The 24,854-nt window shown below is 47.0% G+C and overlaps 1 protein-coding gene across 2 annotated transcripts in view; it reads right to left on the bottom strand.

Annotated features, from left to right (window-relative positions):
• Positions 1 to 24,854, bottom strand: part of LOC142582310 (transcriptional regulator Erg-like) — a 60,634-nt gene that overhangs the window by 6,672 nt on the left and 29,108 nt on the right. Inside the window, exons 4-7 of one of the 2 annotated variants that reach the window (XM_075691873.1) lie at positions 21,489 to 21,571; positions 13,504 to 13,594; positions 3,847 to 3,918; positions 2,825 to 2,872 (exon numbers count right to left, since the gene is read on the bottom strand). In XM_075691873.1, the coding sequence (XP_075547988.1) occupies positions 2,825 to 2,872; positions 3,847 to 3,918; positions 13,504 to 13,594; positions 21,489 to 21,571 (294 nt within the window). The remainder of the gene's footprint in view (positions 1 to 2,824; positions 2,873 to 3,846; positions 3,919 to 13,503; positions 13,595 to 21,488; positions 21,572 to 24,854) is intronic. The other variant, XM_075691872.1, reaches the window with a different exon arrangement.

Genomic DNA, 24,854 nt, shown 5'->3' with positions numbered 1-24,854 from the left:
CGTGGAGAAGAAAACGCCATAAAATGGGTAGGAAAATAAAGAAAGAGAAGGCGCAGTTTCTAAAACGGAGAATATTGCGTGACATAGAACGTAAAATGAATACTGAAGTAGGGAATTGGGTTTAGATGAGCGAAAAGTTAATGTTTGAGCCCATCACGTGACAAACGGGTTGCCGCTGCCTAGTGGCGATCATAATGGCCGGAGAAATGACGCGCCAACGCTCCTCGCTCGGGTCTGGGTCTGTCTACAGGCCCGACGACCGTTCCATCAGATCCAAGATTGCAAAAGAAAAAGTTCCGTCTACATTTTTCTTCCCTAGAAAATGCTAGGCACCCAAAATTCTTATTGGCGGCTCTTTAATGACGAGACTTGGAAAATTACCAATGAAATTACAAGAAATTTTACGTTTTATTCAGAACAAGCAAACAAATGGATTGCCAGCAGTGCTAAACTCGCGCAATGCGCAGGTGCTGCATGCCAGATTCCACGCTGTCTATAAGATGTGCGTTTCATCTCACTTTCTCCTCATCGCTCTCCCTAAATTTCGTGCATGGCAATTGTTTTGTTCCAAGTTTCAGTTTTTCTGACAATACAATTTAGAAATACTTTACGTCTAGTGTGACGTTCTTTTGTTTGTTAAGAATCCGGTTGTTGGCCAATTCCAGATAGTGGCCATGTTTCATGGGCCTCTAAGTCAAGAACGTTGCGTGAAACGTTCACGCGAGTAGCATGGTTTCAGAACATGCACAGTTCAAACGTGTTGAAGGCATTACGACCAAACGAGATATTATTACTGACTAATCCCAACGTGAGCCACAGGTCATTCGTATGTCACGTCAATGCGCTGGAACGAAGCAAACCGCTGACGAGGGCAACGAGGCATAAAAGAGCTGGGAGGCCAGAGCAAGCCATAGGCTGCGTCCATGAAAAAAAAAGAAAGAAAACTCTGAGAAGCGGGGTGGTTGTCGGGAGGCAGCGACGGGCGCCCTTGGCTTCACGGCTCCTCGAGCGGCAACAAAGCCGTGACTAACGCTCCAGATTGAGCGCCGCGAAATCAACCGGCTGCTTCGCGCGTGGTGGAGGATGCCGCACTCCTGGCCTCCATAAAGCAAGCAACGCTAGGTTGACGTTACGAGAGCCCTCCGCAAACAGTAGTTGGGAGCAGATGAAAGACAGAAAAGGGCGTTGAAAGGAAATAAAAAAGCTGGTGGGGGAAAGTGGAGCGGCGATATGCGACGCCGTTAGAGGGCGGGAGGCAGATACGGGGGGAGGGGCCCCGCCGCTGCCGGAGAGAGGCTCTTAATGGGACCACGATGATATGTAAATATGGCTGGGCGAGCGAGGCAGAAGGGCTCAATGGTCACCGAGAGCGTGAGTGGCTTTGGGCATGTGTGTGTGTGTTTATGGTGGTATATCGAAAAGAAAGAAAGAAAAAAGCATACAAATAATGTCACGGGGTGGTAGACCAATGGGGGCAAGTTTGACTGGGGGTGGTGGGGGGGGGGGGGGGGGGGCTAAAGAAGGGAGTGGGAGCGGCGTTATAGCAGACTGAGCCTAAAACAGTTTCTCGAGAGCCTTTTAAACACAAGGCCGGCTGCGGCTGCTCGAGCGAAGGAAACACCGCGTTCTTCACTTCCGGGGCGCGCGCGGACTTTGGTCGGCGACGTCAGCTTGCTTTGTAAGCCGCTGCGTGACAGATAACTGCGTAGCGCTGCTTTCTTTTTTTCTGTGCTAGATGCTGCACAGGCGAAAAACAAGAACAGAATCCAGAAACGCCGTGCATGTGGCCTTGCCTCGCCGAGAGTGGAAGGCAGCCGTTATGCGCCTTTCCGGGAACGCGTTGTGCGTGCACGTGAACCGTCACGCCTCAGAGAAATGCGCTTCCGACCCACCTTGTCGGTCGAGTCTGACTGAGTTCACAGTGGTGCAGATCGAAGTATGTAAAGCGAAGGTCGAGAACTAAGCCGAGCGGTGGTTCCCGGGAGTGTGTCGTCATGCATGGGAGAAAGCCACGGTTATACGAAACCAATCTGCCGACGTGACTGAGCTCGTGGCGCAGAGGGCAACGTGTGCGCTGTGGAGGTCGAATTCGAGCCCCTTTTTGACATTTGGAGTGTCAGTGAACCTGAACGAATATACACGTTCCTGCCGTCATATGCCGCAGCCTGTTCCATAGGCACACGTTCAGTCCTGGAACAATTGTGCAGAAATGCGGACACCGACCACATGAAAATACTGTACGTATAAAAAACAGGACAAAAGACGTTTCCCTAGGGTTGAAGATTGGGCGAGTTGGTATTGCATGCTAAAACTGGTACAGCGCAACAAAGAAAAAAAGAAACAAGCCGAGCTGGCCAAGAAACTTGGCCGGCTCACCTTGTTTCTTTCTTTCTATGTTGCACTGTAACAGCTTTAAAAAAGACGTTTCGGCTTCCATACGGGACCTCTTTTCAAAAATCCTTTACAGAACTGTGCCACGGCCATCCCAGACCAGACGGGCGTTCATCAAAACCTAGTTGTCAAAACAAGTTCTAAAATGTCCCCGCCAGGACGTTTTGCACATCTGTACAATGACTACGAAGCAGGAGACAGCTTATGCACGGCTGCAGTGAAAATGGAAATGAGCGACAGTTTCTTCTGGAATAGAACTTCAACAAGTTTGCGGCACACGTACCTTCAGATGCCGGTCACAGCGAAACAAAGGTTTACTCAATTTAGAATCAAAGAGATAATCGGACACTAAACTTTGAAATTTGTTTCTGGTGCTCGTAAAAATAAGCGTAATCAATCAATCAATGACACTTCACAGGCTGTTGGCACGTACCTTGGGACGAGAACCGTGCGCTAGCAGCCCGAAACATTTGAAAAGAGTCTGAAATAATAGAAACACGCGAAATAAGCAGCGTTAGTGTTGGACACTTGGTAAAAGAATACAAAATAAATAGTAGCGATTCTACATTTCTATACTTATGTAGCTAACGTCGGGACGCCATTACGTGGGTCGCATAATGGCGTCGCTACTTTATCTATACAAGTATAAATTATGGCTACAAGTTACACACACCGCTTTGAATAACAAAGTGACAAAACAGGCGCAGTAACAATTAAACGGTCGCAACACGTGCTTTGTGAGACAGAGGGACCGTCAAGGTGCATAGGCATGTGCGTTCTCCAAGACCCTAAATTGAAAGCAAGCACTCTGGACAAGCCAACGTGTTTTTATATTTTTGCACGGGAAGGCCAGAAATATATCTGCCCTTACAGCGGGAATATGGGGGAGGCGGGGGGGGGGGGGAGTTGGCGGAGGGAAAAAATCAATGCTTTCAGAGAAAGAGAGAGACAAGAAAAGCGATACTAGAAGTAAGGATAACCACAAAACTAATCTTGTCAAATTTGTGGAAGCTCTAGCTGACGCCATCCAGCCAAACCAGAACTCCCGAGGCTGTTAGGGTGGCCGCGGTTGAGCCAGCACACTAGCGACTTCCGGTCACTAGCATGCGAGCGTTGACATACATTCGAATCCCCAAGGGCTTAAACTAGCTGTAACAAGCTGTAACTTTCAAAACACTACATATTTAAATAAAGAAAGCGCGGAAGTTGGTGTTGCAGGGGACACGAATGACCACGTGTGGTTATACCGCAGTTAACACCTCATGAAACCGTTATAACTGATGGCAGAAAGACACACACGTTCAGACAGACAGAACAGACAAACCAACAGACATGATATGACATGGCATAAAGATAGACAGACAGAGAGTGAGTGAGCGAGAGAGAGAGACACGGCCGATGCACGTACATAGCGAGAGAGAAATCTGTTCTCAAAAATCGAAGAGAAAAGCGTACCAGGCGTCGAAGACCTCTGGGGGGATTGTGCATCGGCTTTGCTCGAGGCAGTGAGCGATTGAGCGCTGAAACCTGCAAAGTACGACAGAACGGCGAAATGAAAATAAGAATAAAAAAGACTCAAATGCACGCACACACGCACGCACGCACCAGAAAAAGGTGACAAAAGTAGCGTACGAGCAACGAGAGACGAAAACCTATAGAACCCACGGAAGCCATAGGGGCGGTTCACAGGATTCCTTCGCGGTTTTCGATTGCCCAGGGCCCACCCCACGTGCGGTCTGTCCAGGATTAAGAAATAACCGCTGGCTGAGAGAACAGCGACAACTCGCGAAGGATGAGAAGCAATGGCCCCCGATTACGTGGCTAGCGAAGCCTGACACGTTCCGTGGTTTGTCACGTTAGTCGAGACTATGCACACTTTTCATAACAGTAGGAAAAGATATTAGCTGTTATAGTTAACACAGTAGGAAAGTACTAAACGTATGAAATGTAACACCGACTAGTTGCCGTACAGTAGACTTTTTAGCGAAGGCTGTGGAATTTGAAGAGTAGACCGCAGAAGAGAATGTCCCATATAGGAGATTCCGTATTCTTATTTATTTATTTATTTATTTATTTATAGTACAATCTCAGAGAAGTGATAGCAGCGTGGTACATAACATATTGTCACATATGATTAGGAACATAACACACTAAATAAATACTGCAGATAAAATAAAATTTCTGCAAGCGTTTCTAAAACGACGAGAATAAATCTTGGTCACAACGACATAAGAAAAAGTTGCTCCCCCCATTCAACAATGGCTCCAGCAAAAAAAGAAAAAAAAAGAGCACTTAGACCGCAGAAGTGCTCGCGGAAGTAAAAATGTTACCATAAAAACATGCCTTTGTCTTGTAGCATATAATTCAGAGTAAGTGATAAAATGTGGTGTTAAATGTTTATTATAGCCTTTGACTAACGGATAGACGAAGTTCAACCGAGAAAATTTATTTCTGTTGGTAACTGAGGGTAGGATACTTCGTTTTATGAGCTGAGTAAGTGACGTTCGCCCGTACGAAGTACAGATATACCGTACTAATTTCTTCTGTATTCTGTCGAGTTAATGCTAGTCCTGGTGAAGGGATCCAAAATGAGTACTGAATACTCGTGCATTGGACATTTAATAGATTGATATGCAAGTAGACGTACAGAAGGCCTGTATAACTTCAAAGAACGTCTCAAGGAGAAGAATTAGCATAGAGCTTTTATTGTCACATCGTCAATGTGTTTTGTCCAAGATAATTATTCGCAACCTTAAGCCCAAATATTTATATTCAGTTACCTTTTACAAAAAACTGCCGTTTGCACCGTAACCGAAAGGAAGTGGGTTCTTCTTATACGTTATTTGCATAAAGACTGTTTTGTTTATTCTTCAAAACTAATAGCCATCTCCCACTTCTCATACCAGGATATGACTTTTTGGTGATTCGTTTAAATTGACTTAATCATTGATTAAGCTCATTGTTTCATAAAACATGCAGTCGTCTGCATACAATTTAATATTAACATTGATATCAGTGACGCGTCATTTGTAACGATCAGAAATAATACAGGACCAAGCACAGACCCCTGGGGAGCGCCAGAATTGACACCAACGCAATTTGAGAAGGTGTCATTTAAGGAGGCCTACTGCTGAACATACTGCCTTCTTCTTGCTGTTGCTTTTTCTTTGAGATTTGTGACGCCTAGTCACAACGTGTTCGGGGACAGGTATCCGAGGGACATGGAGTTAATATACAATGCAGCCGAGGAAAGACTAGGAGATAGAGAGACTAGAAACTCCTTCCTTAAATTGTGTTTCATTATACACGAGGATTAATTTTGCAGTTTTCTACGCGCTTTCTTTAAAGATAAATGAAACGGATGCGCAAGAAACATTTTCCTTCGGAACCCACAGAACGCGCTCGACGAGTGTGGGGCTCTGCCAACTTTAGGTTTGGCTGCGGCTCCGTCCACTTTATCGGTTGCCAATATATAGGCACACGTGTAATGCGTATAGTCTGCTCAACCACTGCAAGAAGGATGCTGTACTCTGATTGCAGCATGTTTCGGCTCTTTAAGCATCGCCATTATGGCTATCCTTGCTCTTGCTTCAGAGATTTTCACCTCATGCACTGCAACGGAATACATTTGGAAGATCAAATATGTGCTCGCTGAAGTACGCAACCGGTTGCCGGGTGCTATACAAGATTGGGAAGAAAAGCATTTTAGCCTCAAACAATATCTAATATTTTACTGAGTATACTTGATTCAGTGTGTATTGTTTTAACTAGGTAGATAAATAAGAAAACAAGCAAACAAGAATAAGAAATAAGAAAACAAGAATTAAAAGGAAGTACGACAGCAACCCTTCTATAGGCAATCATTTAATTAAACTTCCCGTTTTTAATAAGGCGAGAAAGACTATATAAAAAATCTTTAAAAATAGATATAGGTGCAGTTATGTTCCGTTTAAAGAAACCAGCAGCTTAAAATTATCGTTGTCGTTATTAGGCTTGACTACCTTTTCGCTAGCAAACCAAAGCACGGTCACCCTAAACAACAAAATAAACACTTCTCGGGAAGTCGGTACATCTACGGCCTGCCCTGTGTTTTCTTCGAGTGTGTTTCTCATGTGCGCTTGGTTGCTTTGAACCATTGAACCCATTGCTTTCCCGGTAAGTGCAGTGACGATCGCACTGAGTTCCCAAGGAACCTGCGCACCAATATCATTTCATGTGCGCACAGGCGACCTTTTCAATGCTGGTGGGTTTCGCCAGGGTCAAAGTGCTCGAAGAATATGCCACCAAGAAGCTGCAAATCGGTCAAAGTGCAAAACGAAGGTTGTCGCCAACGGGCAACAAGATGACATACATGGCACCGTAAAAAAAAAAAAAAAAAAGGACTGAGAACGAAAATAAACAGAGATCCGCTTGCTCAAAGATGCGCCACCAGGATCGCTGTGGCAAGAACGAGTACACGCCAAAGGATGAGAAAGGAGACCCACAATTATCCGCGGCGGCGGCAGCGATGAGATGGCGCCGTCGCGACTTACCCCGCGCCGCCACGGGTAATTTATTACGACGGCGCTCGCTTTTCCCAAACCTATGTTGGCTCGAGGTCCAAATAAAGCGTTTTTAAGCAAAGGGTAACTGCACCCTGCTCAGTGGCACAACGATCGTCTACATTCGCCCTCCTGCGCCATAGCTCACATATGCCCACATTCTCGCGTCTCGCCAGGTTCGCGACTGACGCCGCTTCTTGCGGGCGCCAGAAATCTTGTCTTCATCTCGACAGGAACACGGTGGTCTGGCTCCACCGACCCTTTCGAGTCACCCTCACGCTCGTTGTACAGCGCTGCGATTGTTTTCTTGAAGATGGCTAAATCGCTGGAGGGATGTGCGTGTGTACGAAGGCGGTCGGTGAGACAACTGTGCGCTTGAGCTTTCGCAGATTCTTTGCAAGATGTCTGGGCCCGCATTCACAAGGATATCTTACACTAGAATTTTCCGTTAAAAAAAATTGCATCGAATCCTGATGCTGCGCGTACTATTATCGAAGGCGGCCGGCCAAGGGCAGAGAACACTTGCGAAGGAAAAAATTTCTGAATTCGGTCTCCGTATAGTTCGCCACATGAACGTTTTTCTTGACTTGAGTACAGAAGGTTAGGGGAGCAAGCCAGAAAATGGTGTTGGCGGCTTCTGGTCACAAGGAATTAAAAATGCTTGCTATTATAGGTAAGCACGTCTCTACACGTGTCGCTCTACATTATTTACGTTCGTAAATGTCCTTAACTGCTAAATGTGCTAGTTAAGCATGTTTGCTATTAGAATCCATACAGATAATTCTATGCGTTCTGCCTTCCTTCAGCAAGCTTGAATTTGTGAAAACGAAAGTTTTCCTTAAACTCCAACTTTGAAGTGGCACTGCCAGTGCACAACAAGACGAATTGAGGTGTTGTACAATGCAACGATCCGTTTTATTTCTCATTCTTTTCTTATCGTACGTAGTGCCAGTGGCGGATCCCGGAGATAACGGCGTCGAGGCATCGTCGGAACTGTGAGAAATATCAAAAAACATGAAAAATCAGGAGTAACTTAAGGAAGGAAAGTAGGTTCTGATCCATTAACGTCTTTCTTGCGCATCGCATATGCAAAATTTGCCTTCAAGCATTTACTGCATCCGCACCTGCTAACGTATAAAAAAATACCTGCGGGCGCTAAGCATGCAAACGCTGACAGTGGAATTTGCTTACAAGTGCCTTTGCCAATAATTTTGTATTATCTTCGGCATAACTCACACGTACAAAACACAAATGCTTTTACTGGTTGTCGTCAGGACCGCAGCCGACGATAGAGAATGGGACTGGCGACCATGGAATATCAGCAAGTTAATAGGAGCAGACAATATAAACAAATCAGGAAAAGAATTACATTAGGAAAGAAAATATGACAGAGGTTTCAGCATTTTAAACTCATATCTCAGTAAGCAACAATTTCTTAAGGGCATGGAGAAGAGGCATGAAAAAGAGGGAAATTCAGTGCCACTTATCTTGAGTGCATCGTTTCATCATAAACCTAGGTAACTAAAAAAAAACAACGCAAGATAATACTGGCGACAAGAAAAATGATGCCGCCGGTGACGCGGATTTCAAACCTGCTGTCTAACACGCTTGGATGATGCGTCAAGGATGCATTATCCTTCGGGGGTCACAAAATACAAGGTAAAAATACGTCCGCTTACTTACACCGCACATCGCATCGCGCCAGTGAAGCTACCTATACGACGCCGCAGGAAGATTGGTCTACACATTCAGGATTTCGCGCGTGGTTCTCCATTGACCACTGACATATGGCATCTCCATATGTGCAGTGCATACTTATACTGCGGCGGTGCCGTCCGTACTACGGGCGGAACTAAGGTGATTTATCGTTCCTGCGAGATGTAAGCCCAAATGATAAAATGAACTGGTTGACGGCTATACTGTGTTTTCCGTCTGTGTTTGCGTGCGCATAGTTCATTCTATGTGTGTCTCTATTTCATCACTAATCAAATATAGCAACTGGAGTAGCATGCCAAGCCAGTCGCTGGGCTAACCTATAGTTGTCAGTAAAGCTTTTAATGCGAATAGCATTCCTGGCATTGGCGGGACAGTTTTAGTTCCGGCTATGTATCTAACCATTTCTGTGGGCCGATCCTGAAGACTGCGCTGCCGGTAAAATGTGGACTGGTCGTGAGAGAAGTGTATTCTAGAAGTGTGGACCTAACCTTGTTTATGGCGCTCTTCAATTAAAAAAAGAAATCCTTTAAAATCTCACCGAAATTATTTTTGCTTGAAGAGAATGTTCTTCGTATACTTGGGATAGCCATCATGGATTAGTTCTGCCCAAATTTTATTCTCTCTCATTAGTGGAAAACTATAAAATTTTAGAACGTACATTTTTGCCGACGTTTGATGCATGCGTAATACTTTACGGTGCCTCCTATGTTGCTACATGACGGAGTTAATCAAGGAAGAGGGCACTATGGCGTTTCATAGCCCAAAGTGCAGCTCCGGGACGTTAAGCAAGAAATTAATTTTGTCTTCGCTGTATACCTCGGAAAAGTTGACCATATGTAGCACACGTGGATACATCAACGTTAGTTTGTAATGATAAGTACACGTTTGGTACCAACGAATAAATTACGGCTAAACTTACGACGTCGTTTAACAGAAAACGTTCAAGCTTCATCTTCGGTCGAACTTTAGCAATATATTAACAATACTAACGAAAAAAAATTGCTGCCTCAAATCATACTAATTAGTACACTTGGTCAATCCAGGTGTCCATTCCTGCCAGGCATACGTGCACGTGCAACCTCAAAATAGATATCTGTGTTCTCACTCAACATATACAAACTCAAGTAATGTAGCCTGTGAAGTAAGTTCGCTCGAATATATTCTAGACATGTGCCCAGTTAATGTCACAGCAATATATATGGCAACATTTTGCTGTGTTAACGATGGCATGATGTCTGCTGGCCGTAGCGCAGATCAGGGTGTTAATTGCCTCAAGCATATAAACAAAGGACGTGGCGTGTCGAAAAAACAACGGCATTTGAACACGAGTCTCATGGTTTGGATCGCTAATGCCTTTGCCGCTAGAAAATGCCATCACGGCGACCCGTGCCAGGCGTTTGTGTGTCATATAGCAAAACTGGCGGGATACTACCGCGTCATGTTTGTCAGTAGTCACGAACAAACAAAAGTATGTGACAAAGAAATAACTGGCCGCATTTTTCACGCATCAGGTCATTTTGCAAAACAGCAACAAAGGAGAAGAAAAAGAGGGCTACATATATGTGAAAATGTGAAGACGAACATTGTAATTGCGACAGATGCTTCACAATGTGAAGAAAAGTCATGTGTAGGAATATTTTTCCCGATTCTCGATTGGACATTTTCTCTTCGGCTGCCAGATTTCATACCGATCATTTTAGCCGAATTCATGGCTATGGTGCTGGCATTACTCAAATTAGGACCATCAATTACGTCAGCCGTGATAGTCACTGATTCGTTATCATTGTGCTCATCCCTTACTGCTTCTATTGATTCTCGCGTGATGAGGACATTTCATTCATTATTACCTGGGTACTTGAGAAGCGTGCGTTTGATTTGGGTGCCTGGCCATAAAGGACTAAACATAAATGAAATTGCAGCCTCTCTAGCCAAGGCACCGATAAGTGGCCCGATTCTCCCTTGCTGCCCTTTGACTGCTTATGTTACTGCTGCTAGATTCCGCAGGAGTGTCATTATACAGACAGGATCAGGCTCCGCAATTACTAACTCTGTGGATTACGGACATCTCCTACACCCTTGGCACCTAGATTTTTGCCGAACACGGAAAATTGAAGTGTCCATCACGAGGCTGCGCTGCCGTATACCTGCATTGAACTTCTACCTCCACAGGTCTGGTCTGGCCCCCTCACCATTATGCTCATTCTGTGGCGAAGCGGCGACAATAGACCATTTCTTGTTGTCTTGCAGACGTTTTTCTATTATAAGAAAACGAATACTCGAAATCCCGCTTCGCTCTATTTGTCTAACTTTATCAGTGCCTGTGATCCTATCCTTTGGAGCCTCCATTATTGGGTTCAGCCACAGAAATGTTTGCTTGGCAATCCAAAATTACCTAATTGAAATCAATCAATTTGCATGTTAGACTGATCGTTCTCCCTCCCAACCATAACTTTCTTTTATTTCTTATCTATTATTAATTATTCTTCGTATTATTATTTTATGCTCGTTTTTCATCTGATTATTTCCTTTTTTCTCCAAACACAAAACTCCAACGCTCAAATTGTTAACTATATTGTTATTATTATTACTTTTATGCATCTAATTGAACCACCCGATTTTTGGCCAATCCCCCACTGTGGGTATGTGCCACGGCCACTCAGGACAACAACAACAACAACGATGACGAAACTGAACCATGGTTTACCCAAATTTCTTTTATACCTACTTGGGTGCACGGTTACAGTGCCTCACGAGACAATAAAGGGCAATGAGAAAACCAGAATGGAGAATCACTGGCACTAATTATTTAGAATAATCGTTGTCATTGCATCTCACTTCATGCAAAAGTGCTCAGTTCTCTTGTTTTTGTTTTTTTTTTTCGTCACACGGAAAAGATAAGAGATCAGTTTCCAAATTGGCACTGAAGTTCCCACAAATGTGGCGTGCATTTCAAATGCTAACAGCCAGTACACCTAATGCAGCGTTCATAAATATTAGCGCATAAGTCCGTCGTATCTTTGGAGACGAGGCAGAAAGATGGTACTTTCTGTGTTGTTCACACAGTCAGGGGTGTTCATAACGTTTCAATGTAATTCAAAGAACTGCACATGCAACAAGTGCTCGTTAGCCCGGCTATACTTTATTTTAACTTCGCAAATGGAGACCGAGTGGTATGATTTCCCCGACTACACTGACCTCCATCTATGGATAAGAATAGCAATTTGGACCAATTTGTCCATATTGTATTCAAGTGCCATCATCAGTTTTATTTATTATTGTCATGTGTATTGCATGTTCTGCCTTTATTTTTGACTCTTAAAAATATATATGTTAGCACTGAACCTGTATTTGTATGTTTTGCCCTTTCCTGTAAAAATCCCAAGAAGGCATTGACAGTATTCCGAAATAAATAAATAAATAAGTTGCGTTCGTCCTTCTTTTGCTAACCTTTTGTTGTCTTTCTTTTCTTTCCGCGCTTCAGTGCTTCACGCTGTAAAAATGACGCCATGGACTCTGCATACGGGCAACCGCATTTATATACAGGAGGAACACACCACACTTTTCGTATTACACAGATAACACGTTTTGTCGGATGTAAATCCTGAAGCGCTTACAGTAAGCAGTGAACTGCAAGTAGCTGTCAGAAGCACTACTGTGACAAGACGATTCGAAGTAATTTACCACCACATGGCTTGAACGGTGCATGCATAACCGGCGCACGTCGATATGCTTTGTCAGGTTAACCAAAAGGGAACTGCGAAGCATCATTGCAAGATCGTCGTTTTCGTAATTAAGTAATCAGACCATCCAAGCGAAGTGGACGAGTTGCTTTGACAAAACTTATCCTTCCAGATGTTCCAGATGACGTGAATTACAGCTAGATGAACTTGCAGAAACAATAAACGCTTTGCAAACAGGAAAAGATAGGTGTGCAGACCGATAACGAAAACTTAAATCCAAAGGGGCATGGATATAGATTTACTTATTTACTCTAGACGCTATGCTAAATCGTTGCGTATAGCCATTCTCTAAGCTTGATGTAAACCTAGGCTGTGGTTCTGAGTCTTTGTTATAACCTACTCAGACCCGAAGACCGCTAAGGAGCATAATGTCTTCGTGCACCAGCTAGATTCTCAAGGCAGGATCTCCATTTAAGTTGGAAAAGTAGCCATCTCCTCACGCTCCTTGCCATAAAGACAATTTATGTTGGCCTAAACACAAACGCGACGATGTAACACCACGTGGTAGGTTGATATGTTGTAGATGCATCTTGGATTTTCGCGTCAGCTCACGGTGGTCAAAAGGCACTTCACTGGTGAATTTTGTGGGCTACGACAACACAGCGATTTAAACCAAATTGGTGGGAACTTTCATAAAAGCTGACGGCAATAGCGCGCTTAAACCAAGTCTATACAATACCGCATGCACTGACTTTATATACGGTATGAATACCTTACACAATCGCTTCTGAACTAATCTTGAAAAAAGGACTGAAGAAGATAAAACTGATGAGAAACATGCCGGCGAAAATATAAATAGAAAGGTAGGTCCTAGCTTATTTCGACTGGTTTCGCGTTTCAATATATTACTACAGTGCTGCGTAATCAGACGCATCAGAAAGCATTGTACCTGTTCCCCACGCTTCACATGATGACGCAAAAAGGATAGCGAGTCTGCTCGTCCCTACTCCGCACCTTAATCAGCATCATTTGTTTTTGCAGGTTGACCGCGAAATATCGAGAAACAGAGCAATCTCCCCGCTGTCAATACACATATTTTCATATGCGGCTTGAGCAGATAAACTGCAAACCGCGACGCATGAATGCATGGCATGCATAAGGTGCAGCCGACTCACAGGACGAGACAGAAGTCTGGTGTTCGTAGCCTCCATTGGCAGGAGAGCCCGCAGACCAGCCGGACTTGCGGAGGGCCTCGGAGTACGACGTCTGGTCTGAGCACACAAGGACAGCGCGATGGCCGATCGCAGTTGCAATGAATTGAATAGAAAGCGTTTCCTTTGAGCCTTTTGCATAGATATCTAGTGGTTCGCCTTTGCAAAAAGCGGGTTGCGAGCGAGCTACAGAATGAAATGTCAGGCATCGTAAAGAAGCGTTTGGCACAACCGCGAACAGAACAAGTGTCCCCGCCTCATTTTGTAAGTGCTCTTAACCGCCGAGCAAGAAGTAAGTCTAAAATAGTTTTATGAGCATGCCGAACACCAGAAACAGTTTACGCTGTCTCGTTATGATAGCATCTATATTCTCAATGCAGTGCTTTACGTTAGCGGAAATTTACATCAAACGCAGTTCGACAATGACAGCAATATGATTAACTGGTGTATTCGTGTGAATGGTGCCCGTAACGTAACTATTAATTTTTGCGATATGCCATAGGGGGATATCAACGGTTAAGATAAGCTCATTCGATGGTAAATGTAGTTGACCAGATATTAGCATGCACGTGCACTTTGAGGTACTCAAAGCACTGTCTCTCACAGCTATAGTCAAAGATACGTTTAAATATTAATATCCTGTTGTCTCACCTATAGCGAAGTATGTCGTCTTCTCACCTTATTGCAAAGGCGAACGCAATGTTTTTATCTCACCAGCAACAGGTCATAACTTAACCCGCTACGCGCAGGCCTATAGGAAGGCTGGGCTCAGCTGTAAGACAAATTGCTCACACCGGACATACGGGATAGTACGAACGTTATCGCCATTTCCTATCATTCCAATACGAGTTAGGTATCCATGCAAGCAACGGGCAAGCCACAGGAAGAGCCCAGCAGGAAAGAGCGCCTTACCGGGCGCGGCGGCGGCGTAGAGCATCGCGGTCGGTCAGCTCCTGTTGCCGCTGTTGCACAGGAAAATCACGGCGGCAGCGAGCGCCGGTGGCTTGAACAAGCGCCGGAGGAAGTGGAACGTTAACCCTGGTTGGGTCTGCTTCGCCGCAAGGCCTTCCTTCCTGACGGTGTGCCGGCCCCGTCTCTTGCGGCCGCCAGTGTGGGCGTACAACGAGTGGAGGGGAAGAGAGATCGGCTTCGTTGCGCGATACGCAGAAGGCTGAGGGCGAAGTGAGGCCCGAATGGGGAGAGAGCTGAAAGAAGGGAACAAACACTAGAATATGCGCGCGAAAGTAAGGAGAGAACGAAGCACCCGAATCGGCGAACAGAGGAGCAACAAAACGGATCTCACAGACCAGACTCGATTTGATGCGACTGGTGTCTTTGCTTACAGCTTTGCGATCGCCCGATTGTCATCTGTTGGAAAATATTTTGTCGCCAGATGGAAAGGGAGAGACTGAAATAGAGGAGAATAAATGCAAGAAGTTGTTCCAAATCTCGCGTCCCCCTTTTTACGTTATCTTAAATCTCAGCGTTCTCCTCTCCTTTTCGACAACAGTCGGCGGTCCTCGGCAAAAATTAGAAGCGATAAAAAAGAAAGAAAGGGGAGGAGGTGTACAAAGAGCGAAAGACGGACGTCAGAAGTTGATCTTTCCTTTTAGGGAAAACCGTGCTTACTTTTCCCGTCCCGCTTTCCCTTCGCTCTTCGTGTATGATCGTTGTAAGCGAGACGTGCGTTCCTCTTTCCTCTGCGAACCTAGTTCTGCTCTCGGGTTATGATGATGATGTCTAAAAGCTGTAGCGAACAAACGCAGAGATCGGGCCAATCAATACGACGTAGAAGGGAGAAAAGGAGGGAGCAGGGGAGGATGGGAAGGAGTGAGGCGCTGCGGCGGATTACAACGCCGCTCGCGTTAGATCGCTGGGGAAAGACGGGGGAGGCGACCGCGCAGTTGCCATGGTGACATCCAATAGAGAAGCACCGTTCCGGTCGCTTCGGCTTTCGAGGGCCGGAAGCTGTGATCCGAGTTCCGCCTCCGCGAGCGCTCCGCCACATATAACAAACCGAGGAGGAACGTCGGTGAAAGGGCTCCGGGAGTAAAGTGATGCGGATCGGGAGAAGGCCGAGGGAGAGCGTGCGGCCACGCACGCTCGGCCTGTAAGGAGGCGCCAAAACGGAGAATGTAACCCGTCGCAGTACGCAATAACTGAGACGATGTCAAGTCAGTCTGCGCTTGTCACAGCGTGGCTTCGACGTGCCGCGCTACCCATTGCAAGTGGCGAAGTGAGCGCTGAATATATCGAAGCGCAACAGCGTGAAACTACGGGGCCACACACACGGCGAAGGAAACGAGACACGAGTGGTGTTGTACGGGACGAATGTTGAGCTGTGCAGGCTAAAATCTGACAACCTAGAGAAAAATGCAATATTTTGCCTTCGCGACGTTCTTCCTTTATCCGTTCATGTTGTGCATGCACCGTCGGAGAACAAATTTAAATAAAAACACATTATGGGAGCAGCATGGTCACAGTCGCACCGGAGCGTACATTTCTAGAACGCACTGTAGATCCTATGTATGGGACAAAGCGAGTTGACTGCGCTACCCTCCTTGCCTTTTCAAAATGTTAGCCTCCATGGCGGTGCCATTGTTGTCTGTTTCCTTGTTATAGTAATGTGGCATCTCGTTAAATAATGCTCTCCAAACAAAAAGCGACAACTTCCGATGTTGAGGCAAATACGCGCCGTGCAACAAATGCTATGGTCTCTGACTTGTGCTCATGAGGGCATTGTGTACGACACGCCAGATCGTTATTTGTCAATTATTAAATTGCTACACTGTAGTCTTTCTTACATAGACATTCGACTGTAAAATGAAGCACATTCTCGTTTGCAGTGTCCTCGATACACTGATGAACACCCCTTTTTATTCTTTCCACCTCTGGTTCAAAAGTCTATCCACCTTGAATGAAATCTTAAGTCACAGGCAAAGATAATGCACATAGAGACTGCTGTTGGCTATTAACGTGGTGCTAATGTTATTTTCCCGATGTACTCGTGTAAATTCTCCTGTCTGTTTTGAGCTGTTAAATGTGTTAATGTGACGTCACCTTGATACGTTCTATACAGGATTGGAATAAAGTGCAGCACAACAAGGGATGTAACTATACTCAGGCGATGTATAGTACAGAACTTGTATAAAAGAAATATTGTGTAGGTGTTTTCTAGGGGAGAACATACGGGCGTACACATGTTTATCTATCCACATTCTGTGTTTGCGTTATGCAGCGCACTACACACATCCTCTGAACTCAACCAAGGTGCTCTCAAATTATGTCGAGATGTTTTACAAACGATCACCAGGGGCAGCACCTGTTTTAAATTGCCACTGATCCTGATTTTCTATGACTGCATGTTTAATTTCAATTAATTCGTGCACGTGTCAAAAAAGGCAGTAATTAAGCAGAATAATCCTGCAGCTGCCCTTAACGACCATGAAGATCACAACATAAACGTCATATTTTCGCTTGCCGATGTCACTCGCTAAACATCCATTCCGCCATTTAATATGGCCAAATTACTTCTTGAACCTGTTGGATTTTGTCGCTTGAAGCTCTGAAGAAGTGTCAAAATAAAACCTGTCTATCGACCTTACCCCAGCCTTTGCTTTGTTCCCGAGTTCCAATGCGAAGTTAAGATTGCAACAACCAAAGGTAATAGGTACTACGTTCTCAAGGGTTAAGCAAGGCTCGGCGACGTGCGAACCTCCGCAACGCACGTAGCCCCAACCGTAGACGGCGAGACGCACGGCCTGGCCCCGACCAAATGAACCCCGCGCGTTTCGTGCCCTGTCTCGCCGAGTTTCACAACCCAGCGCCGTCGCATACAAAGAAGGGCTGGGAGCCAATAAATAGCCGCGGGTGCTTGCGAAGACGCGACACACGCACACATACACGAGGAGAAATGTAGAACAAGAGCAAGTCGGGCAAGGAAGAAGTCAGAAAGCAGCAAGCGACGCCCAGCAGAGTACGTACTATGTACCGAGAACTGCGAGAAACCACGGGATGAAGAGGAGGCAAGGGACTAGGTTATGGGAAAGAGAGGGGAAAGGGGGGATAGAAGAGAGTGTGGAGAACGAGAAAAGAGCGATGCTATCGCGAAGAGAGTTAGTGCAGCCTCGAATCCCGGCCTCAGTGGCGGGATCCCGGCCCGTGTGGAGGGGATCCCTGCGTTTAATGAACTACACGCGGCGCCACGGTTCTCTTTCCATTACGACACGGGGCAGCGCCGCGGACGCCGGCCTTGCGAGAACCTGAGGGAAGACGTCGAACCGCCTCCTCTCTCTTACTTTTGGAAGTAGGGAGAGCTAACTGAGGCCGGAGTGCGGTAAGGGGAAAAAGAAAGGCGGACAGAACGGGAGCATTGTTCAGCGCTATCAGCGCCTAGGCGCATTCTCCCCTCGGTCGGCTTATTATTCAGGCCCACCGGGCAAGGCAGTTTTCAATATAAACGGATCAGAGGAGAGGGGGCTTCCAGGAGAGTGAGCGAGAGGGGGTGCATATAAGGATGGAGTACGTCGTCCGAACGCCGAGCGGCGAAGCACCGCGACGTCTCTTTAGGATCCGCAGGGCGTGATTCCCTACGCGCGTATTTGCATAAAGGCGCGCGCACGCACACATGCAGGCGCGTGCGTTGTCACCGCCGCTGCGGCGACGCGTGTGAACGACGGTGAACGCATGCGACCAAGGAGGCACGTGCGCAATAACGAATGCGGCGATTACCGAGACAAAAGATAAAGCAGCCGAGCGAAGAATGACTTGGGGGAGACGCCGGTCGCGCGCCCAGTAAGGAGAAGCACTGGGGGAGAAAAGGGGGTGGGGAGGGTACGAGATAGCGACTACAACGACGGCTCATAGATCGCAGAATGGAGGGTGCTGGATTACCGGGGAGTTGCCCTTTTCATTTAATAAAGCGGGACGTGGTCGTGGTGAAGTGTTATTGTTAGCGGAGGATTCTATTCTATCATGTGGACAAGAGGGGAGAGCGCGGAACTGCTCTAGCGAAAGCGGGAGCCTTATTACGGCAGCATTAGACCGTAGACGCAGGCGAAGCCTTGAAAAGAAGTGGACGAGTTTTTAAACACTGTGAGAGCGCGACCGCGATGGTAATGGGTTAACCGCGGCATGTCAATGAGGGGATTTATTCGGAGGGATTTTCCGGCGCTCGCGCGCCGCTGCGCGTCCCTGGACCGCAGGGAAGTGCCGTTGGCCGTAAGCCAGAAAAGCTCCGCATCATACGTCACGAAGTGTACCCATCTGTACTTGCTTGCCGTGAACTATACCGAGTACGCACAGTGAAAGGTCGTTCGTATTTCACAAGATACGTTACCATTGTTGTGTATACGGCACGGGCGGCGGATGAGGGCAAGATAAGAAGGCGTGACTTTCGCGGGGAAGAAGCGGTGAATTTTGCTGTTGCTCGAACGCACATACACATACGAACTGGAAGTTTGAAGTTGCCAGTTTCAAACATCCTTTAGGTGCACATGTCTGCGCTCGAACGGGAATAGTGTTTCCATACTGGTGTAATATTAATTATTATCCTAAGGTCTATACAGGGGTCCTCACAACAATAATACATCTTTTGTGCATATAACACGACGAGGAACCACTGACTGATGCACAAAACTCGAAAACCCTTCGAAAACTATAATTTAACAGAAAGAATTGAGAGAAAACGATACCGGCATGAGTAGTATGTCAGCACATGCGAAGGTGAGCGACGCGATCAAACATAGGCAGCAAGTCGAAAGCGATACTCGCAGAGCATGAAAAACTAGCGGTAGCTATCCTCCAAGTCATAGCTGGCAAGCAAGGAGCAGGCATTAGTTGACCGCTGAGGTGCAAGGAAACGACTAAAAGCATTCATACATATCCAATGGTATCTCTGCGCGAGAAGCTCAGTGGATATAGGCGCAAAAGCCAACTTAAGATATAGAACGAACGCCCGGGGTATAAGATATAAGTAAACCTCCTCATAGAACTGGCTCGCGTAAACACAGGAACGAAAACGAAAACTATAAGGAGTCAAAATATCAGCTTCAAAAGAAAACAAGAGAGTGACCGGTGGTGCGGGGGTTCCGGGTCCCGGGCGAGCAAAGTACCCCGGCGGCCACAGCTTCCTTCCTGCAATTCGGGCCCCGTTTTGCTCGGTCATCGGACCCGGGCCCCTATCAGCAGCCACAGCCATCTATCGTGCAGGCGAGGGGCCTTCCTCTCGCACCGCCTCCACCGCCATCTCGCCCTTGCCACCCCGAGACAAAAAGGAGGCCTCGCGTGGACCCGGCCCGAAAACCTCCACCCCCCCTCCCCCCCTCCCCCCTGAATCTGCTGCAAACACGTTCGCTCGAGTTCTCTTATAGCGGTGCAGTCCCGGGATGCCGGCGTTTTTGCGCAGGAAGGCTTATCGCGAACGACACCCCTTTTCGACGAACCGCCGTCCACCGGGGCCTCGAGGAGATCGTTTCGCGCTTGCGGGGCCTGGGCGCTGCAGCACTCGAGCTCGCGCCGTGGCGAGTCAGAAAGAAAGGAAGGAGGGGGTGTCCCCGCGGTGACGACCGCTTAGCCGCGTCCGGACTCGACGAGAAGCGCGAAACAGGCGCTGGGTTCGCGGGAAAGAACGAAAAGACGAGAGACAAAGATAAACTGTGTTGTCTCACTCGCACTGTGACTTCTGCCTCAACATATAAGCGCGCCATGCGTACGTCGTGAAGGTGGGTCACCGCGTGACGAGTAGCATGGTTTCAAACACCATCGCCCAGCGTCGCTCGTTTCGTCTGGTGCGACCGGACGAAGTGATCGAATCTAAAGTACACCACTGTGCGTTGAGAAGACGCAACTGGAGCGCTTTGGTGGGATGTGATCGCAGCGAAGAACGTTTATCCTTAGCGCCTTAGACGAAACTGCCTCATTCGTTCATACCTTTTTTCTTCCCCACGAGAAGGCTCATTTATTTGCCAATTGTGTATACCAAACCCCGCCACTTTGTCACACTTCCATGCAGGTTGACTGAAATCTTTACCGTTATTTGACAACGCTTTACCATGAGCGTTCGGAGTTCTGCAGTTCAAGCAAGCGCGAAATAATTTGCAGCTCCCGCTCAATAATTGCATACGAGACCGTCTGCAGGGGAGCAAGCGGGTTCCGGGTCGTCCACCGTTTCAGAACCTAATTTTTTTTTCTCGTGTTCAAGACAGACTGACGTGTCTTGGTTTAAAGCGCAACCAGCATTCTCACAAGGTTCATGTCCCGTCCGACTTCCCTTTCTTTTCTTTCCCCCTCAGCGTGGTCGTGTGAACAGAGAACCATCTCACTGACGTGCGCGTGATTCATTTTGAGTATCACACTGCATGATGAAGTGAAAATAGGGCTTCCACACGTGCGTGCGTAGCAACAAAAGCGTTATTTAGTGTCGGCACTTCCATATGCACGCGTAAATCTGGACTGTTGTGCACGTGATGGTACGAATTCGCGGCAAGAGCCAAGGGCCACTCAGCCGGTGCAGTTGCCAGCCAACACCACCATCACGAACCCACCCTACCCCACCAGCTCCACCTCGCACTTCCGGCGACTATATACGACAAGCGATCTGTGCGCGTACTGCTGCTTGTGTGCTCGTATATGCGCGCTTCCCATCATTGCGCGACTCTCACCTCTAACATCGAAGACGGGAGAGGTCGTCGTGCCCGCAGCAATGGCTCGGAGGCTGCAGCCGCAGCGCTCGGACCGCGGGAGGGGAAACGCCCGCGCCGCCGTTGTCGCCCGCCTGTGTGGGCGCGAGTGTTTGGGCCGCGGTGGACGCAAGCTGACCGACGAACGACGGCGACGGACACGCGTGCACGCGCGTCTGTTTCCTTTCTCTGTATTTTTCTTGTCTCTTTATTTTCTCTGCCTCCGTCTTCCTTCCCAGGAATAAAGCTCGCGCCGCGGGCACGACTCACCTTCTTCGGGCGGCCGCCGCAGCCATCGCCGCTGTCGCGGCTGAATGGGGCGTCCAGCGCGGGCCCTTTGAAGAGGCCGGCATCTGAAACGGCCGATTGGCTTGTAAATTTCCAACGCGTTGACCAGGCGTGCAACGAGTGTTCCCTCATAGCAGACGCCGACGCACTCGGTAGTCGCGAGCCGCGGCATGTGTGCGTGTGCTCGCGGCACGAGCGAGCCACGCAGGCAGGCAGCCGAAGACGTGGTCCCCCGCCATACAGGCGAGCCGCGTAGAGAAGACGTGTGTCTCTTTCTCCAAGAGGCTGGCGCGCGCGCAGAGCAGTGGACGGCGTCGCGTTGCCCCGATATACGTAACAATCGCTAATAACTTCGTGCGACGTTGTAATATGCCCATTTCTCTTTAACTCTTTTCCAAATTAACTCAGGAGCGTTTACAATAGCTTTCCATCCAGGATATCAAGTCGGATGCATGCAGAACTGCATGGAATATGATTTAAACTAAGCCATTTCGTTACTGCAGGCGACGAAATACAACCATGAAGTGTGTTTCAAGTACAGCAACAGAAGGGGGGGGGGAGAGAACGGCGAAAGTTCAGGATGTCGCATCAACAGGCCAACTTACATACCACACGATCTTACATCTGTGTTCAAAGGAAAGATGTTTATGCGGCAAGAAACACAAGGAGACGATTAGCTTCTCCGCGTACATTCAGGGGCTTGCACCTAACCGTGATGTTCAAATTAAAAAAGAAGTGCGTGTGTGCGTGCGTACGTGCGTGTGTGCGCGCGTGTGTGTGTGTGTGTGTGTGTGCGCGCGCGTGCGCGCGCGCCCGTGTGTGTGTGTGTGTGTGTGTGTGTGTGTGTGTGTGTGTGCGTGTGTGTGTGCGTGCGTGCGTGCGTGCGTGTGCGTGTGTGTGCGCGCACACACACACTGGAAAATAACCGTATCAGGTATTGCAATGCCCATTGGTGAATATTTAGCGGTAGCACGCGGGGCACAACAGGATATGCATGCGACGGCTAGAACCGGTTAGACAAGTGCGCAATCCAATCGCTGGTGATTTATTGCCTGGTCGAATCTCCTCTGTGGCAGTCAAGAGCGTATGCGCATCCTACTGGTCGAAATAGGGAAGCGTTGGAGGGAAATTAAGCAACATTCGCTCGTTATCAAAACTGGCCCCACCTCGTGGCCCTTTCCTTTACCAATTATTCAGTAGGTACTGTAATCGACATACTTAAACAACGCACGGTAGGCGTGCCTATGGTTACCTTATAAGAGAGTTACAGATATCGCGTAACAGTCAATAATGCTTTTAGAAACCAAGCTTGCATTTACAAGGTACTGAAATTGGAAACTGATAAGTCCCTGGTCACAGGGACTAGGGCCCTGCCGTCTCCATTAAGTTATTAAAGCACCGCAGCACCATCACTTACGTCAAGTACGTCTCTGGTGCTGTTTGCCAGTGACTACTGATAGGCAAAGAAACTGGTGCGCAGACATGCCTCGTATCCTGATACTGCTATCGCGGAGGAAGTGCAGTTCGTGCGTGTCGCACACGGCCCGGTGGTTCAAATACGATCGAGCAAAACCACTTGATTATTGCCTAGAAAGAAAATGTGCGCATTCATCGAGGAACTCGATGAAAGTGAACCACAGCGACACCGATCTCATAATTTTAGAGCGGAGGCAAAGTATGTCGTTTCTGTAGCAATCATAAAGGTGTTGTGCATTCCTAACGAAGATACGCAACACTTATCTCCAACTTGTTCGAATGAGTTAAAGGAAGCTTGTACGTGATTCCGCCTTCCGTTTTCCTTGAGCACGCTCATGGTCCAGCGTGCACTAGGCGAAGTAGGAATCTCTCGACAGGGCACATAACAATGATCTGGCGCCGATTCTTTCCGAAAGTGCTTGTGTATACTTACCAGTTACGAATCGCGTTTGTTATAATGTGTGTCAAACCTCCGACAGAACATGAATAATGAACGAGGTTGTTTAAAGTGCGAATTACATTTCTATAATGTTTTGTTTAGTACCGTACGATATCATGCCGGTGTAGAAATTTTCAGCGCTTTCTTGATCACAATTTCCGCCATCCAAACGAAACTATAAATGGATTGACATACATAAATATTTTATTACTTAAACGACTGAAACAAAATGCGGCAAACAAATGCCTATGAAGTAAAAGAAAGAAAGAAAGAAAGAAAGAAAGAAAGAAAGAAAGAAAGAAAGAAAGAAAGAAAGAAAGAAAGAAAGAAAGAAAGAAAGAAAGAATTTTAATTCCGTTACATTTCCGTTATAGGAAGGCGCCCCCTCCGTGAATACATGCATCCCATACTGCTTGCGTGTCCATCACCGTCGCTTTAGATCAGATCTCGGGCAGGTTTTTCACTCATTGATCCGCCCTATTGATCAGGATAAGACTGGTAGCGCGATCTCTATATGCCGTCATAAAACTGGCGAAACGAATAACGAATAGGCGTGCGCGCAAGTGCAAATTGCAAGTGCGGTTAGTTGGCGTTGCTACCGCTGACCTGCCTCTCTCAAACGATACACCGCTGCCATTAAAGCAGAAACATCACGACGTTAATCTACCTCGAGTAGCGGGAGGAAGGATGGCCAGTGTTTAGCGATTGAGTGTACTTTGAGTAGAACAGAATGCAGTGTGGAATGCAGCCGGACAGCCAGCTGTGGAAATTGGAAACGCAATAGCGTGCATTTCGTCCAGAGGCTATAAAATAGAGGATGTCGTTCGGAGGTGCTAAGTGCAGCATTTCTCATCATAATACTGAATTTAATCATTTGCGCTGAGTGCCTCACTAATGTGAGTTCCAATGGCAGAAAGCCGGTAACGATTAACAAATTACTAAACACCAGTACAGTTCGAATTCAGTAAGACTGCGTGGTTCCCAATCAGTGGCGCAGGTGCCAGGTACTCTAGCTCTGGGGTTACGTAATAGCGAATCAGGAGTATAGGTACAAATGATAAGTCATGCCTTGCCTCCTGCTGTATTATATTAGCCTCGCAGTATTTCCAAATACGCCATGTAACTTTGCAAAGATGAACTTCAACTCTTTGCTTCGAACTGACAAACTTGCTGCCACTCGCTGTATGCGGCTCGATCATGCTATGATTAGCGTTTTGAAAAGCATTGAATTCAATGCCTCCCGTCGTACGGATTATATAGTGTTCGGAACATGATCATTCAATATATCAGTTGTATTTAATTATAACGCTCTATTTCTCTCTTCTCTTGACGTCAGTGCAATTGCATCTCATTTAGGTCGGCAATACAATATTAAAAATCAGCAATAACGATGAGGTCAAATAGAATCAAATGACAGTAATTATTACATTAAA

This window comes from Dermacentor variabilis, chromosome 5 (genome assembly GCF_050947875.1).
Source record: "Dermacentor variabilis isolate Ectoservices chromosome 5, ASM5094787v1, whole genome shotgun sequence".
Classification (NCBI taxonomy): domain Eukaryota; kingdom Metazoa; phylum Arthropoda; class Arachnida; order Ixodida; family Ixodidae; genus Dermacentor; species Dermacentor variabilis.
This window is presented reverse-complemented; position numbering and strand designations above follow the sequence as displayed.